At 42.1% G+C, this 15377-nt stretch overlaps 2 protein-coding genes across 6 annotated transcripts in view; one reads left to right on the plus strand and one right to left on the minus strand.

The window, feature by feature from the left end:
* Nucleotides 1-5: 5 nt before the first annotated feature.
* Nucleotides 6-1669, minus strand: Mpc1 (Mitochondrial pyruvate carrier). 2 transcript variants are annotated; one of them, NM_001275791.1, is made up of 4 exons: nucleotides 1399-1669; nucleotides 1205-1324; nucleotides 1038-1138; nucleotides 6-668 (listed from the first exon to the last, which is right to left on the minus strand). In NM_001275791.1, exons 2-4 carry the CDS (start codon nucleotides 1264-1266, stop codon nucleotides 508-510), a joined length of 324 nt encoding a protein of 107 aa, NP_001262720.1. In that variant the 5' UTR covers nucleotides 1267-1324; nucleotides 1399-1669; the 3' UTR covers nucleotides 6-507. The 2 variants fall into 2 exon arrangements, with proteins under 2 accessions (NP_001262720.1, NP_650762.1); NM_142505.2 differs by having other exon boundaries at nucleotides 103-668.
* Nucleotides 1670-2205: 536 nt separating this feature from the next.
* The window catches only part of CG42613 (uncharacterized protein), a 48893-nt gene continuing 35721 nt past the window's right edge, over nucleotides 2206-15377 (plus strand). For 2 of the 4 annotated variants that reach the window (NM_001260256.1, NM_001260258.1), the window contains exons 1-3: nucleotides 2206-2574; nucleotides 4154-4397; nucleotides 10538-10650. The gene's annotated coding sequence lies outside the window, so the exon portion shown is untranslated. Of the gene's footprint in view, nucleotides 2575-4153; nucleotides 4398-10532; nucleotides 10651-15377 lie in introns of all 4 variants that reach the window. The other 2 variants (NM_001414099.1, NM_169844.4) reach the window with 1 other exon arrangement.

Below are 15377 nucleotides of genomic sequence, written 5' to 3' on the forward strand. Positions count from 1 at the left end.
ACTTTGTATATTTGAATGGGTTCTATAACGTTCTTCATTTTAATGATTAAATGTTACAATTTTATTACAACCATTTTGTATTGACAGACACTAGACAAAATTAGATTTTGATATCTTTTATTGGATTTTAAACCATATTCATATAATCGTAATCTAAGCATTGCACCGACTTAAAATTTTGATCAACTGCCTAACGGAATTAACTAAATGGGCAAAGTAACAAGTTGGGTATAGACTCAATTGGAATTGGAATTTGACCCCAGCGAAAACGGCTACTGGGGCACGACAACTTCGCGATTCGAGATTCAGCCGATTGTGCGGGTGTGATTCACGGCAATTACTCCACCACTTGGATTTGATTTGAATGGGATTGCGGCAGTGCAATTTGCTAGATCTTCGTTGCGTGTGGTGGCAGTAAATTGCGATAGCTGCTGCTGTTGGGTAAACATTTGAAGTGGCTTCGCGCGTCGCGTCTCGGGGAAGTGGATTTCGGGGCAAGGATTACATTTACGCCTGCTGCTCCTTAGACCCGTAATTGTAGTGAAGGAAGCGAAGACCCTGGATCGATTGGGCGGTGGCATTGGTAGCGTGGCAGGCGAAGAGCAGCCAATTCCTGGGCTGGACCTTGTAGGCAAATCGCATAAAGATGCACGAGTACAGGGTCAGAGCTGGAAAAGATCGAGGATAAGCATTTCTGGGAGACTTATTTACATAGGCAAAGGCACAGGACAAATTATAAGCAAAATTTGTCATAATTTCCATTACATTATGTGCATATTGCCTCGCTGGCATCTTATTCCGATGGAATCGGATTATGGAGTAAAATGGACAAATTGTGCTTAGTTTTTTCTCTGTGCAATCTTATCGGCAGACGTTTCGACAGTTTCCGTATCTGGCTTATCAGGCATTATAGAGTGATTTGTTTAGAACATATCACAGCGGCTCTGATTACGACATCTTAAGCGAAAACTTTCGATGCCAGTCGCGCGTGTATGGATGCCAGATGGAGGCCAAAACCCAAGGGGGGATATCCTTACCCAATGTCATTTTGCCGGAGATGAATTTGGGACTCTTTTGTGTGTCGGCGAGAGCAGCCACCGGAATACCCCAGTTGGCCACCGGGCCCCAGAAGTGGGTACTGTGGATATAAAAAGCAATATTTACAATAAGTCATATAAGGCCAATTGATAACCAACAAACAGACCTCATAAAGTAATCCCGCCACTCCTTTGAGGCCGTTGTGGACATAGCTCTCCTGATCGACATGATGCTACCGCTTTGCTAATTGAATATATCTGACCAGAAATGTTAATCAGAAGCGCACCTGGTGGAATAATTTAGATTAGATTGCCATTGCCGCGCAATATAAATCCGAAAAAAATCCCCTCAAGGTCTTACAGGTTGTTCGCCGTGTTGTTGTTGTTTTTGTGGTGCCAGCTGTTGTTGCTGTTGTTTGTTTACCGCCTGGAACACCTTGATCGAAAACACGAAGAATTTGGAACTGCAGGCCGCGTTGCAGGTGTGTGAAGTGTGTGCCTAAATATTCACAAGCTAGGATATATTTTTTGTTTATGTGTCGGCCGTGTTGTCACTCCGAAAGTTATATAAAATTAGTCAAACGAAAGGCATCAACGAGTTTTCTCTGCCGCGTCGCTGTCGCGTCGGAGTTATCGATAGCCCGTACAATCGCCACATCCAAGGGTCACACTTAGAGATGGACGTCGAATGAAGCGAATGCGATAGGTTTTAAATCTTTTTTTGAAAAGTGGTTAACATAACCTTCAGCAATATTTTAGTTGGGCAAATTTGTGCCCAGGCACTATGCTAAGACTTTTATTAATAAAATATTTATAACAAAAAAATATTCTAGCATTGTAAACAGTGTAAAACAATACAATGCTTTCAAAGCTCTACGCATAAATATCAAGAAATCTAGTATATTGATATTTATATTACATTATTAATATTAACTTAAATATTTATAAAGTCAATCGAAAATTAAACATTTAATTGCTATTCTAAAACGAGTTTAATCTTGTTGCTTTTTCATTTAAAATCCTGTAAGTTATACCGATATATTACACTATCGTTGAAAGTCATTGAAGCGCTTGATCGGTGTCAGGCATATACTGATCGCTGCAACACTCGACTCGATTTGCAATCTCGATAGGCTTGTCGCAGGGACTTCCCTCCCTATATCCGCCGAAAAGCGGATGCTTGATGTGCATTAAGCCCGCTAATTACAAGTGGACGTAATGTGTGCATTTGCAACGCATTTGCTGAAGTGCGGGCGCCACGGTTTTCAAGTGGTTAATCCACCACGCGCTTCCGCTCTTCACTTAATACGCGCTCTTCCGGCTCTCTTAAAAGGACCAAGGCGAAGAGAATTGGGGCGATGGTTTCTGCGCCGACAGCCTGCGCCTGAGTCCTTGGCCGCGGCGGCAGAAGACCAAAGCAGCACAACCAGCAGCATCCGAGTGCGAAGCAACCAGCATCCAAAACCGAATCCAAAACTCCGGCTCAGTGTGAATTTGCGACTCGAGAGCGACGGCGGCTCAAAGGAAACTTGGCTCGGTAAATAGTCCTTATCGAAGGAATCCTGGCACCAACAACACACCACATCCTCTGGCCAAATAACAACAACAACAACAACAAAGTGAAAAAGCGGAATAGGCAAATGGAAATTGTGTTGGCAGTCGATGCCGCTGCTGACTTCGCTGCCACTGTTCTGCCAACTTGTAATCCCCGTGTGTGTCTGTGTGTGTATGTGTGCGTTTGTGTGCTGTGTGTGTGCGTGCGTGCGAGTGTTTATATGTGGTCAGTGTGCCATTTTGCAAGCATTTTCCATGTGCGGTGCTTGGGAAAGCTAAAGAAAATTCAAATTATGCCCAAAGAAACCAACTCCAAGAATTGCCAAAACAAAGACAGATTTTGCTTCTTTAAATTTTTAAATGTTGACTACGCGTCATCAGTTGCCGCAGCTTCAGTTCAGTAAAACCTGAAAAGAAAAACCATTTGAAGAAAAATCAATCCTACACATAATGGTCACTTTTTTTTGTATTCCCACATTTGTTGCTAGTAAGCATGAAATTTTCGTACATTTTCCCCAGTAAGTCTGCCAAAAATGTTTTTCCACGCGAGAAAAAAGGAAAAGTTTAAGAGAAAACCAAATGAGCCGCTCCCAAAAAATCCGAATTTATCAACAAAAACAAGAGCAGAAGCAAGAAGAAGCGTGAAAATGGGGAAAAGCAAGAAAGAGCAACCACAACAACAGACAAAGAAAAGCGAGAAATATAATTGAAAATCAAAGAAAGGGAAACACAAAGCAACCAGATTTGTGAATTTTTTTAAAGGGATTTTTACCAGTTTTCTAAGTAGCGGAAGTAACTATGTGAAATGGGTGTAAAATAAAGACATACTAAAACTTGTGCTCAACTAACATTAAAGCGATTTATATAAAATAATTAGAATTAGGATTCAATATTAAATCCCAAAAGACCAAGAATGGTAAATGATTTCATTCGTAAAGCAAAAGGTGAAACACGTAAAAGAAAAGATGTATGAAACAAACACTCTGTTTGGGGTATAGCAAATATACATGTAGACCAACCATATAGGACGACCTACTTAGCGGCCCTTGAAGGTCTTTGTCGTTAGCTGGACACTTGTGTTTTCCTGGGCGAGATTTGCCGGACATAATTACTCGCTCCTGGTGGCGCATCTTGGCATCTTCGAAATGTCCCCAAAATGCCTCAATTGAATAAGTGCCAAATGGAGGCAAATAGCTAAAAAGGCTCCTCTTAAGCGCACTTAAGCGCACTAATCCAGTGCGACTGTGTACTCCGTACTATGTTGTTAAAGTGTCCGAGAGCTAAACAGAATCCAAATCTGTTCACTTGCTTGCTGTTGATTCAATCAAGCGCAAGACGGCACAATCATCCGCACCCACACAAATGCAGAGAGCTCAATGCAAATTGAGTTTATTGTTCGGTCAATTGAGGCGCACTCGTAAGACATTTATTTTATGGCCCGTAAGCAGATGAGGTGATTTGCGTTTAGTCGCCCGACTGCCACCCGTGCGAGGAGTTCGAGATCCGTGGCAGCACAATCATAGTGGACCGCCCCTTAAAAGAAAATCCTTTGATTTCTACAGGAAAGTGTCTCGAGTGAGTGAAATGCCAAGCTGAGAAGTGGAGAAACCAAGTGCTAAAGCAAAAGTTTACAACCAAATAATAATACCAATGTAATACAAAGCAAACGAAAGTGTTCAGCAACAAACATTCCTCGCCCCGGTCACTGGATCAGGATATATATATATACACATACAAATAGCAAAAAAAAAAAAGGATACGCATACGGATAAAGATAAGGATAAGGAGCCATAGATGCAGCCCTAAGTAAGTACGACTGCAATTAGCATTAGCTTAGCCACTAAGTCGTCAATCGAGTGTTTCAGTTTCCGTTTCAGTTTCGGTTTCCGTTCAGTTTTTGGCTTTTCCTACCAAAAGGGCGTGTGTTTTGTATCCTCGCCTCTCAGCATCTCTCTTTGCGTGTGTGCCCGTGTGTGTGTGTGTGACGCTTTCTCTCTAGCTTTCGCTTCTTGATGTTGTTGTTGCCGTTTTTCATTGATGTTGATAGCCTGGTACATCATCAACTTGCTGCTCGGCTGCGCCTCTTTACTTTGTGTGTAATAAAATTGATGATAAAATAAAACTGGATAATGGGTGATTTTCGGTCTTCGTATTCGTCTCCTCGAGAGAATTGCGAGCTGAGCGCTACCACAGACGGCAGCCAAAGCCATCACCATCAGGCAGGAGCCAAGAGTTGTCAAGTCCGTTGTTTACCGTCTCTCATTTTTGTGGTAAAATAGCAACACACACACACACACATATATACTCGCACAGAAAACCACACATTTCTCTTTTGTCTCTTCCCTGGACTTACACCACGTTACTACAAACACACACACGCACTTTCTCTTTAGCGCTCTCTCTCTTTCTCTCTCTTCGTGTGTCCTTTGTGGGTTACTTGGTGTGTGGGTGGGTGTAGGGGGCTGCATACTGTGGCTGATAAGAACACTGCACAGTTGTTAATGGCTCTGAAAGCTTGCAACATTTTAATCACGATAATAGCCTTCGATAAGAAGTTAATATCAATCGTTGTACAGGAATGCCAAAGTACAGTGAAACGTGCAAATGTCCTTATATCTAAAACAACAAATATTAAGAATTTCTGCACTTTGTAATTATGTTATTTTTTCATTAATTTATCAATATATTTTCACATGCCTTAAGAACGAAATGTACTTACCGAACCGGAAGTCAGTAGCTTCAATTTTCTATAAAATTATCTCCACATCATATCTTATCTTTTATACATTATATATGTATACGATAACCAAATACAGCAATTCTCTGCGTCTCAAATCAATTTTTAACACATACACTGGTTGGAGATAAAAGAAAACGAGTAAACTGTATTTGCCACTGGAGATGGGACGAGATAAATACGTGGATCTAGAGTGAAAATCAGGGGGCTATCATCGGTTGCTCCCGCCCCCCAGAGGATGCCGAACTGCGAGGAATGGGAGGACATTAAGGGAGCACACGTTCCATCTTAGCCGGATGCTGGCATAATTTGGCCGTCGTATCGTATTTAGCCGGGTTAATTACCTAACATTGTGTTGATGGCTGATGGCTTAAGCGTTTCATGGGACGCCATAATGTGGCCGGCGTGTCCTGGAGGCGCTTTTTAAAACGCTGCCAATTGTTGTTGCTGCCACTGGCAATTGCACACGCAGATTGGCCGCAATGGTTTCTTGGCCGCATTGAGACTTCCGGCTTGATGCCGTGGAAATGACTGCGATAAGGTTAAATATTTAATAGGTTTTCCGGCTCCTTCAACTCTTGCTTGTTCCATGTTTTCTGCTCCTTGCTCTTTGCTCCTTGCTGGCTGCTCTCAGATAATTTCTCTAGCGACAACTGTCTGTCTGCCAGTCATGTCCATGTCCCTTTCTCCGTTTGTCCCTGTCACTTTGGAAAACTTTTCCAGCTGCCTTGGCTTTTGTTTTTGTGTTTTCCTATTTTCTTTTTTTCTTCCCCCGTTGGCTTAGCTCCATTGCGCCCTGACTTCCCCCTTGACTATTGGTGATGGCAGCATTTTAGAAATAAATTAAAATTTCATTTAAGTGCTTTTCAGCTGAAAACTTTCTTAATTACAAATGTTTTGTTGTCTGTTGCCCTGTTTCTGTGTTCAATGCAAGGAGAAAAAAAAGAGAAGCTCTCAATGCCTGTCAATCGATGGGCGTTAAGTGTTCTTCTTTTGCCTGGTCGCTTCAAGGTTAATCTGGTGCCCCATCACCAGCCTCTTCCGCAGGGCTAAAATGTGTCAAGGTGCCGGCGGCTAAGCGCCCTAAAATTTGTGCTGCATAAATTCGGCATAAGAGCCGCACTTCAAATAGATGGCCTGCAAATGGCCGCAGCCAACACAAATACCTCTCATGAAAATAAAAAAAAAAAAAAAACAAACAAAATATATAGACAAAGTGCAGCTGCGGTGGGGTTACATCGCTTGGTCATGAGCAGGTGCCCCGGAACTCAGTTGCCAGTTGCATGCAAAAATAATCAAGCACAAATGGCACAGCAGCATCAACATACCCACAGCAACAAGCCATGCACTCCAGCCCACACAAAACTCAACGGGGAAATGTGGAATTCAAAAGAAAGATGAACTTTTGGAGCCCTCTTCGCATGCACTTAGATGAGAACGACAGGACCAGCCAGCGTCCACAACAAAGAGCAGCAGGAAAACAAAAACAACGACTCGAGTTGAGTCGAGTAATGACAGCGGCAACAGCGGCAACAGCGGCAACAGCGGCACCAGCAGCAACACAGCCACCGCAGCAACAATGGGGACAAGTCCTGGCCACGCCCCTCATATGCTGGCTTGTCTGGCTGCCAGTGGCGATTCAGGGATTCATTCATCCATTCATGCGCTCTGGACGACGACGACAGCGACGTCGCCGGATGTGTGGCAGTGGGTGGTGTACACAGCGGGAAATGTGGTTCTGTTCTGGTCGAGTGCGAAGGGTTTTCCCAAACCGGCAACAAAATTTATAACTTCCACGCTTGTGGATTGTATAAATAACAATTTCTGGAGCACAGGAAGGCAAATTTCGTTAAATTGTTAATATTTATGTAAAAAAAAAGACAAGTGCATTTTAGGATGATATGCAGATAGAAATGATTAGAGTTCACAAAGGATATGAAACTTTGGCCTTATTTATTTTAAAACTTAAAAATACGTACAATTTATTTTATCTATATTTTTTTTAATTATCTATATATTGTATATGGATATATTTTCACTTTATAGTATCCATATTAATTGGCAATGACTAGTACTGAAGCGAATGTGTGTCAGTTGCGTTTGAATTTCGCCACGTGCAAGACTTGCATCTTTGCCACATCGTTGTTGCCACTGCTGCTGTGCTTGCTGCCGTTGTTGTTGCTGCTGCTGCTGCTGATGGGGCACACACTTAAGTGGTCGTTTAGAGTATGCCACGCTGTTGTTGCTGTTGTTTATGAATAAAAAATAGTTTATTTGCAAAACGTTTAGGCCATGGGGTGCTAAAGGGGTCGCCGGTATGAGAGCGGTCAATTAGGGAGTTTCATCGAGTTAAGCTTCCGCTGCCTGCTAATGGACTGGAGCTCATCCAAGGAGCTCTTCCATAATTGAAAAACTTTTCAATAACGCATACACAAAACGAGGCATCTGCTAAGCCATAATGTGACATGTACGAAGTGAGGGTCAAAATATGTGTGTGTGTGTGTGTGTGTGTGTGCCTTGGGCTTGTGGCAATTTCAATTGGCAACCTCGGGCTGCAGTAAGCGCACCCGTGAGTGCCATAAGCATGCGTCCAAAGATAATTGTTACGTCATTAAGCGACTGCCTGTAAAAGGCCCAGAACAGCAAACAAAATAAATAAATAAGAGACAATCACACACGCACGCACGCACACACATAGCCACAGACGCCCCTAAAACAACACACACATGCACAAACATGTAAGTGGCAAGGATGTGTGGCACTGGGTAAGCAGAAATTATCGTTGCCTACTTTTGTGCGCAGTTCACAATTAAATACATTGGCAGCGACATATGCGGCAAAGCGTAAACAACAAGCCTGGCCAAAAACAAAAGCGACGTTTTACTCGGCTCTGCGAGCAAGAAACAAAAAAAAAAAATGAAAATGGGGGAAACGGGAAAAATGGGCGGCTCGGCAAAGAGGAAAATGGAAAGAAAATCCTTTCAAACGCCGCGCTCTGCGTGTCTATCACAGCCACTCTTATGCCTTGTTGGTAGCCGACCAGCGCAGGCGCTCTCTCTCGCTGGCCACATTATCCTGGCATATCCTTCTCTTACCACACACATACAACGAGCGCTGGGCAATGTCAATGTAACTTTTATCCAGCTGCCGCTTCAGTGCTTTTCTTTGGCTGCAGCGCCTATACGCGCGATTGTGTGCGTGTGTTTATGCTCTGATTTGAATGCCACTGATAAGGTGGCATTACGCGCTCCTGCGGGCGGGGAGCGGTATGTGGGGGGGGGGAGGGTTTAGAATGTTCAGGGTGCGGAGCTTTGGGGTCCTGCGACGGTTGCTTCTTGCATTATAATTCGATCTGCCTTAGTCATAGCGACGCAGTTTGGTAGTGTGCGTGGCGCTACGCAGAAAAGAAACTGGCTTAAAATAATTAAACAAAATAAATTTAGAGATTATAAAGTTTTCCGAGCTATAACTTAATTTAATGTTCTTTTAGCATCTCCAACCGAAATATATGTAGTTTATAGCAAAACTTTTAGCATCACAGCTAAGGAAGAATATAATATCTTTATATAGTAAAACTCTCGTAATTTTTTTCAATGCTTTTTGACTAACTTTCGCTAAGTGCGTGGTAAATCGAATGAAGCAAGAGGTCAAAACTGAAAGAGACTTAAAAAATAAACGGTCTTAAAAAACTTGGTATAAAAGTAATGAGCAATATAATTGAAAAAATGTTTTTAATTTTGTATAGTTTAGACGTTCTGTCATATTATTTTAAGTTAATTTAATATAGTTAATATTTATGTATGTTTTAATAATTTGTAATTTTACTGTGCGTGAATAGTTGCAGATTGTGAGGCTGCTTTAGAGCGTGCAAGTTTACAATTGACTTTTAACGATACGACCCACACACACACACCCTAACTCATACACACACACACACACACATGCGTGCTCCGGCATTACGAACTTGTGTGCGAATTTATGTGTTATCATTTATTGTGTCTTTTGTGTGAAAACGTGCGCTTGGCACAAATAGACAGACGGACAGACGCATATATAGCCAGCCACGCCCCAAAAAACCGCACCGCCTCTCTGCCATCGCCATTTTGTGATAATATGCTGCGCCTTTTGTTTTCACAGCAATAAAAATTGGTTGTAATTTAGTTTTCCCTCTCCTTTAACTATGTATGTGTGTGTGCGTTGGATGTTGTATCTGTATCTGTATCCTGTATCTGTATCTGTTTGTGTGCTCTGTTGTGATTGATACGAAGCCTGTGGGAGAGCTTTGTTTGCTTTTCCCTTAGCATCCTAGCATATCCTTTGGCTACGCTCTTTCTCTCTTGGCTGCCAATTAACTTTCGTTGATGCGTGTTTCATTTTAATGCCATTTGCGGCTCAACTATTTGTATGGCATACTTTGCGGCCAGTCGCAATTTACATAGTCATAGGCCAATTATGGCCATCTATGCACACACACACACACACAATCAAACACTTGTACGTGAGTGGCATAATTGCTTTGTTTCTAGCATTTCGAAGCTAATGTTTTATGGATTATTGCATGTGGCATACGGCGAAATGCAGCGCATAAGTCGCGCTTGAAAGTCCAAATTGCAAATACATTATTGATGATGTAAACAGCAGCTGCTGCTGGGATATAAATTATTTCAAAACTCGCCAATTAACTTTATTTATACTATGGAAATATAGTGTGTTATTTTGAATTTAATGTTAATGGGGTGAAATTTATCCGTAATATAAATGCAAATTGCAAATAGACAAATAGGTTCTGTCATAGAAAACCACTAAAATGTTTGATAAATCAAATTTGCTTTAAAGCAAAAAGGTAGGTAAAAGCCATAAACAATATTTAAAAAGGCAAAAGATTAATGGAAAGATATACTTTTTTTTTAAATCAGTTATTGATATTGAAGTTATTGATATGCACACTTGAATAATGTCTTTTAAATGGATTTTCTTAAATACCATCAAACTTTTGAAACCTGTTTAGGCCTTTTCTCAACCCTAAATTTAAGTTTAAGAAAACGAACTTCTATAACACATCGTTTTCATTGAAATAATGGTGTTGGTGAATAGAAGAACACCCCTGGCTCTTTTGATTTATAGCTTGTAACCATTGCAGCTTGCAATTAGTTTTACAAAACGCACTTGCTAACCTCATTCCCATTTGAATGCTTCCATTGCAGCGCAGAGCAAGGATTTCGTCTTAGTCGCCAAGCTGATGCAATTAACTGAAAATGTAGCAGGGAAAAGAACATGGCCCAACTGGAACAGCAAATGCCATGCGATGCAACTAGCATAAACGTGAGTATCCAAGAATTCCAGCGAATTCGAAATGAAAATGGTTGGCGGAATGAAAATGGAAATGGAAATGAAAATGAAAATGAAAATGGGGTCTGAGTGTCGTGGCTAATTGCTATGGGTGTAAGGATCTTGAAGCAGGCATTTGTAAGGGCCGGAGCATTTCATTTGCTTTCAATTTGGCCGCCAACTAATTGCTTGGCACTAATTTGGCGTCTCGCGTTTCATTTGCAGTCCGTCTGTCTGTCCTTTGGTTGCGACCATTATTAAAGTTCCTCCTTGGCAGCGGCCCCATTGTGTCCGTGTCCCCATCCGTATCCTTCGTTCGTTCGTTCGTTTGTTCGTCCTTCGTGCAGCTCTAATCAACTGATATGAAATGCAGCTCAGGCCTGCCAAATCGCCGGCGGTCCTGGGCCCAAAAACTTATTGAAAACGGCAGCAAATAGATTCTTGGCACAAAAGAGACGGCCATGTTTGTCTGGCCCAAAAATGGTAATTTGATGGCGATTGGCAACTGGCTCGATTGAAGTGCCAAAAAAAAGGAGATTGATTTATAGCATATAACCCGCTGGATTATCCGATTATTTGAGCACTACCTCACTAGTTCACGTCCAATCAGCGCACTGATTTAAGTTGGTTTAGGACTTTAAAATTCCAGGACTAGCGTTGCATAGCACGTCATCTGGCATCTCCTTAAATTGTTAAGCTGAAATTTGATTTGATTTTTAATATCGTCGTCGTGGCAGGTCCGCAATCCTTCGCTATCCATGTGCACGCCCTGGCTAAATCAGTTTTACAACTTTTATGTGAATCCTTCACCTGCTTTATTGTTGTCGTCGGTTGTCGTTGCCGACGAGGAGTATAAAAAGCCGTGTAACATTACCGGGGACAACGGCGAAATGGCAATGACAGCACAGCACAGCAGCAGCAACAACGTCAATAGTTAAACTCGAACGGGCTCCGAAGTACAAGATTGTTAGCATAGCGCGCAGGACACAGCAGGAGCCAGGACAACGCTGAGCACAGGGGCACAGAGGCAAACACAAATGCACAGCATTCTTTGCAGGTGCACTGTGGGAAAATATATAGGACTGATTCTGAAAACTATGTATAACTAAAAGAGTCTCGATAGATAGAGTGAAATGAGAATGCAGGAGAAAACCAGCTAGAATTAAAGATTTTTTCAACGGTCTTTCTTAAAAAAGCTAAATGATATTTGGTTTGACACGAAGATTTCTACTTTCTGTAAAAGTATTAAACAAAATCCAGACTTGGAAAGTCCAAGCTTGGCAATATCCTTGTTAAGAAACTTTCTCGCAGATACCTCTCTTTATACCAAGAGTATGAATGGTTCAGGATACTTTGATTTAATATTAGATATGCACAGTAAAAAGCATTGAGCTAATATTATTTGAGAACATCAATCCTTAAGACTAGGTTAAGTTACCCCTTACAATTGTATTTGTATCTAGGATTTGATTGTATAATCTCTTTTCTTAGTGTAGATTCTGGGAAATGGGGAACGAGTGGCGTTACCCGCTGGGCACCGTGTTAGCCAGAGGAATGAGGATGGCAAATGCGATGGCTTCGACTCCTGCGGCTCCTTTCACATCCTTTTAGGTGACTGTGGCTATGGCTAAGCTGCTGCCGCTGCTGTTGCTGCTGCTGCTGCATCTGAAATGCTGGGAAATGATGCATTTAATCGAAGCGGAGGATGTCGGTGGTGGCGGCGGAGGGGGCTGAGAAGCTGTAACAAAGGGGGGGCGGCAATGGGCGTGGTCGCTACCATCAGCGGGCGGAAGTCGACACAAAAGCAATGGCCATTCTGCAGGCGTTGGCTTGTCTTAAGCGGGTAACGAGTCGGTGGGCGTGGCAATGTGGCAGTGTCACCTGCTTTGCATGTGAAACACGCCCCCAACGTGCCATGGATACCTGAATATGCGGCATTCGTGCAGTTTGAAACACTGGCAGCAATTGGGTGCAATACGTATGTTGGCTAGCGAAACTAGATAAAAGTTATACTGCACATTCTTAAAAACAACAAAATTAGTAGTACTTAGCTACAAAACTGCAATGAATAAACACCAGTTTATTTTTTTTCTTTTATAATTTACTTAAATAATGCTTTGAACTAAATATGATCGCATTATATTTAAAAACTATGTAATTGAGACTTTTTATTCTTGATCCATAGCTGAATCCTTACTCTAGCAGACAAACCTATTTCCACCTATTGAAGGTGCAGGCCTTTTTCTGTTAGTGCTCTGGGATTCCCTTTCATATCGCATGGCACGTAAATTCGTAATAAATTTGAAATTATGTGCACATTTCGTGCCACAGGCTGAAGGCCAAGCAATTTGCAACTTGCACTTTGATAATTTATGTTGCATCCGCCGTGGCAACGGTGGCCATAAGCATATATCACATCTGCCAGCCAGACCCTGGATGCGAGTATCTCCTGTTCAGCCTCCCCAAAAGCTGGCCTGGCAGCGATCCCAGGATGGCGCTTTCAACCCACCAGTAGAGTGAATTTTTTTCAATTTTCACGAATGCACAGCACAAAGGACATGGTGTCAGGCGAGTGGATTGATTATGCCGACTGCCAAGGACGCAAACACTCACATGCACACACTCATGCCCATCTTGTGGGCTTCAGTTTCGCTCTCAATTGGACGTATCCTGTCACACGCTCTGTCAGCTGGCCAAGGACGAAAAGAGAGGGTGGACAGGGAGGATGCAGGAGGATGCGAGTATCGAATCATCGACGGCTTTTTGTCCAATCGCTCGCACAAATTGACGGTCAGTGCGAGTGACGCCGTCTAATAACACTCATTACGGATCCATTCATCATCATTGCCAACAATCCCAATCCGTAACTGAATCCGCAGTGCAAGTGCAACTGACAGCTGCAATCGATATGCGATTCGCTTTTGATTCGAAATTTGAAATTTGATTTGCCGATTGCCGTCACTCCACGGGCTTTGTATTCATTGTACATTGTATTTGTTTCATTACGCTGACAACCGGCAAATGCAGAAAATATCCAACATTTCACACCTGACCGTTGGCGGTAATTTCGGTTTGGCTTCCATTAGCCCGCAGGGAGCAGTACACTCAAAAAAAAAAAAAATGGAATTGCTTGTTGCGCACAAAGATAATATAAATAAAAAGGTTGATAGTTGTTGACATGACCATTTCATACTATATTATTTAATACTTTTATTGAATATCTCAATGCAAAGCTAGTAAGTAATATGATTCTAAAAAACAAATATATTTTTTTTTAAATGTAACATCGAAATGGATTTCCGCAAGCCAATCAATTAGTTTAACATTTTGCTCCATGTCAGCTAGTTTGCACATGCGAAAGTTCGTTCAAAAGTATACCTCAAATTGAATGCGATTTGTTAAATGTTTTGGGCTCCGTAGAAAGTTGATTCAATTTGCTGACTTGGCATTGGTTTCATTAGTCCAACTGTGGGTAATTTCATTGCAGTGCCAGCGAATCGAGTTCGGATCGGCAGGATGCATTGCAGCATATGCATATTTTACGTGCAGTCAACTCCATCATGATTTTTTCACCAGCAGGACGAATCGAAATGGCCACGTCCTTTCCTCTGCCACTTCCGCTGTTCCATTGATTTTTTTTTGCATCGCAAAGGATTTGTTATTCAGTTTGTATTCCGCATTTTTTATACAAAATACAAAGGATCATTTGTATAAATGTAAAAGGATGGCAGAGAGAAAAGCGTTCCATAAAAAAACACTTGTATTTAATAGGTACTAGAAAAACTTAAAAACTATAATTTAAACTATATATAGATATCTCATGGGTACCTCAGTTATAAGTTAAACTAAAAGCGCGTTCTTAAAAAGCAAAATTTACATTAACAATATATTTATGTATACATTTATGGTAGCTATCAATGGTTGCTGAAAAAATGATTTATATCGCTTTTGCGAAACGAAACAAATATTTTTAATCACCACAAATATTTAACAATACTTGGCATTTGGTGCTTCAAAGTCAATGTATTCGATTTTGTTTACTGTTTGTTTGCCCGGCGACAACAGAGGCAATCGTAAACAATTTGATTTTAACGCACACAGCGGTGCTGCTGATGAAGGGGGCGGATGCGGTGAAGGGGGCGTGGCAGGCTGGCTGACTGGCAGTGCAGGAATTCTAATCGGATTTCGTTGCAGCTGCGGCCTGAGCTGCCAGGGAAACAAAAGCTTTTGCCAGGAAATTGATATCGAAAGCAATTTGGCACCGCTGCCCTCTGCGGATGAGAGATACGGCGATTCCAACTAGGCTAGCCGCTGGATTATGGACCATGGACAGCGGACTGCGGATTGCGGACCATGGCATTGGGTTTTTGGATATGATTTTCGGGGCGGAGTAATTCAATTTCAGTTCGCTTCAACTGCTGCCCACGGTGCGTATGCGCAACTGCAGGCGTGGCATAATCTTTGGCACTTCAATTTGATCGGCGGGCATTTGTAAGGCCTTCGACAACGCCAGCTAGTAGAGTCCTGCTGCTGCTCGTAGAGCATAGAGTGCAGAGCATGGCCGCATAGTGCCTGACGTTGATGAATATTGCTACAGCGAGATAAATTCAATTACAAGTGCCGAGTGGGGCCAAGTCGAGGGCTATAACTCAACTGACAGCGGCAGAACTCTTCGCCGCCTCCGCCACTACCACTTTATCCACTTGACTTGGCTCTTAAAG

Source organism: Drosophila melanogaster, chromosome 3R (assembly GCF_000001215.4).
Source record: "Drosophila melanogaster chromosome 3R".
Lineage (NCBI taxonomy): Eukaryota > Metazoa > Arthropoda > Insecta > Diptera > Drosophilidae > Drosophila > Drosophila melanogaster.

Excerpts from the sequence above, each read along its gene's own strand:
- Mpc1 (NM_001275791.1), bottom strand. The coding sequence starts at position 1,266 with ATGTCGATCAGGAGAGCTATGTCCACAACGGCCTCAAAGGAGTGGCGG. Across the intron at positions 1,139-1,204 it reads TGGCGGGATTACTTTATGAG|TACCCACTTCTGGGGCCCGG; the intron begins GTCTGTTTGTTG and ends TTATATCCACAG. Across the intron at positions 669-1,037 it reads CTCCGGCAAAATGACATTGG|CTCTGACCCTGTACTCGTGC; the intron begins GTAAGGATATCC and ends GATCTTTTCCAG.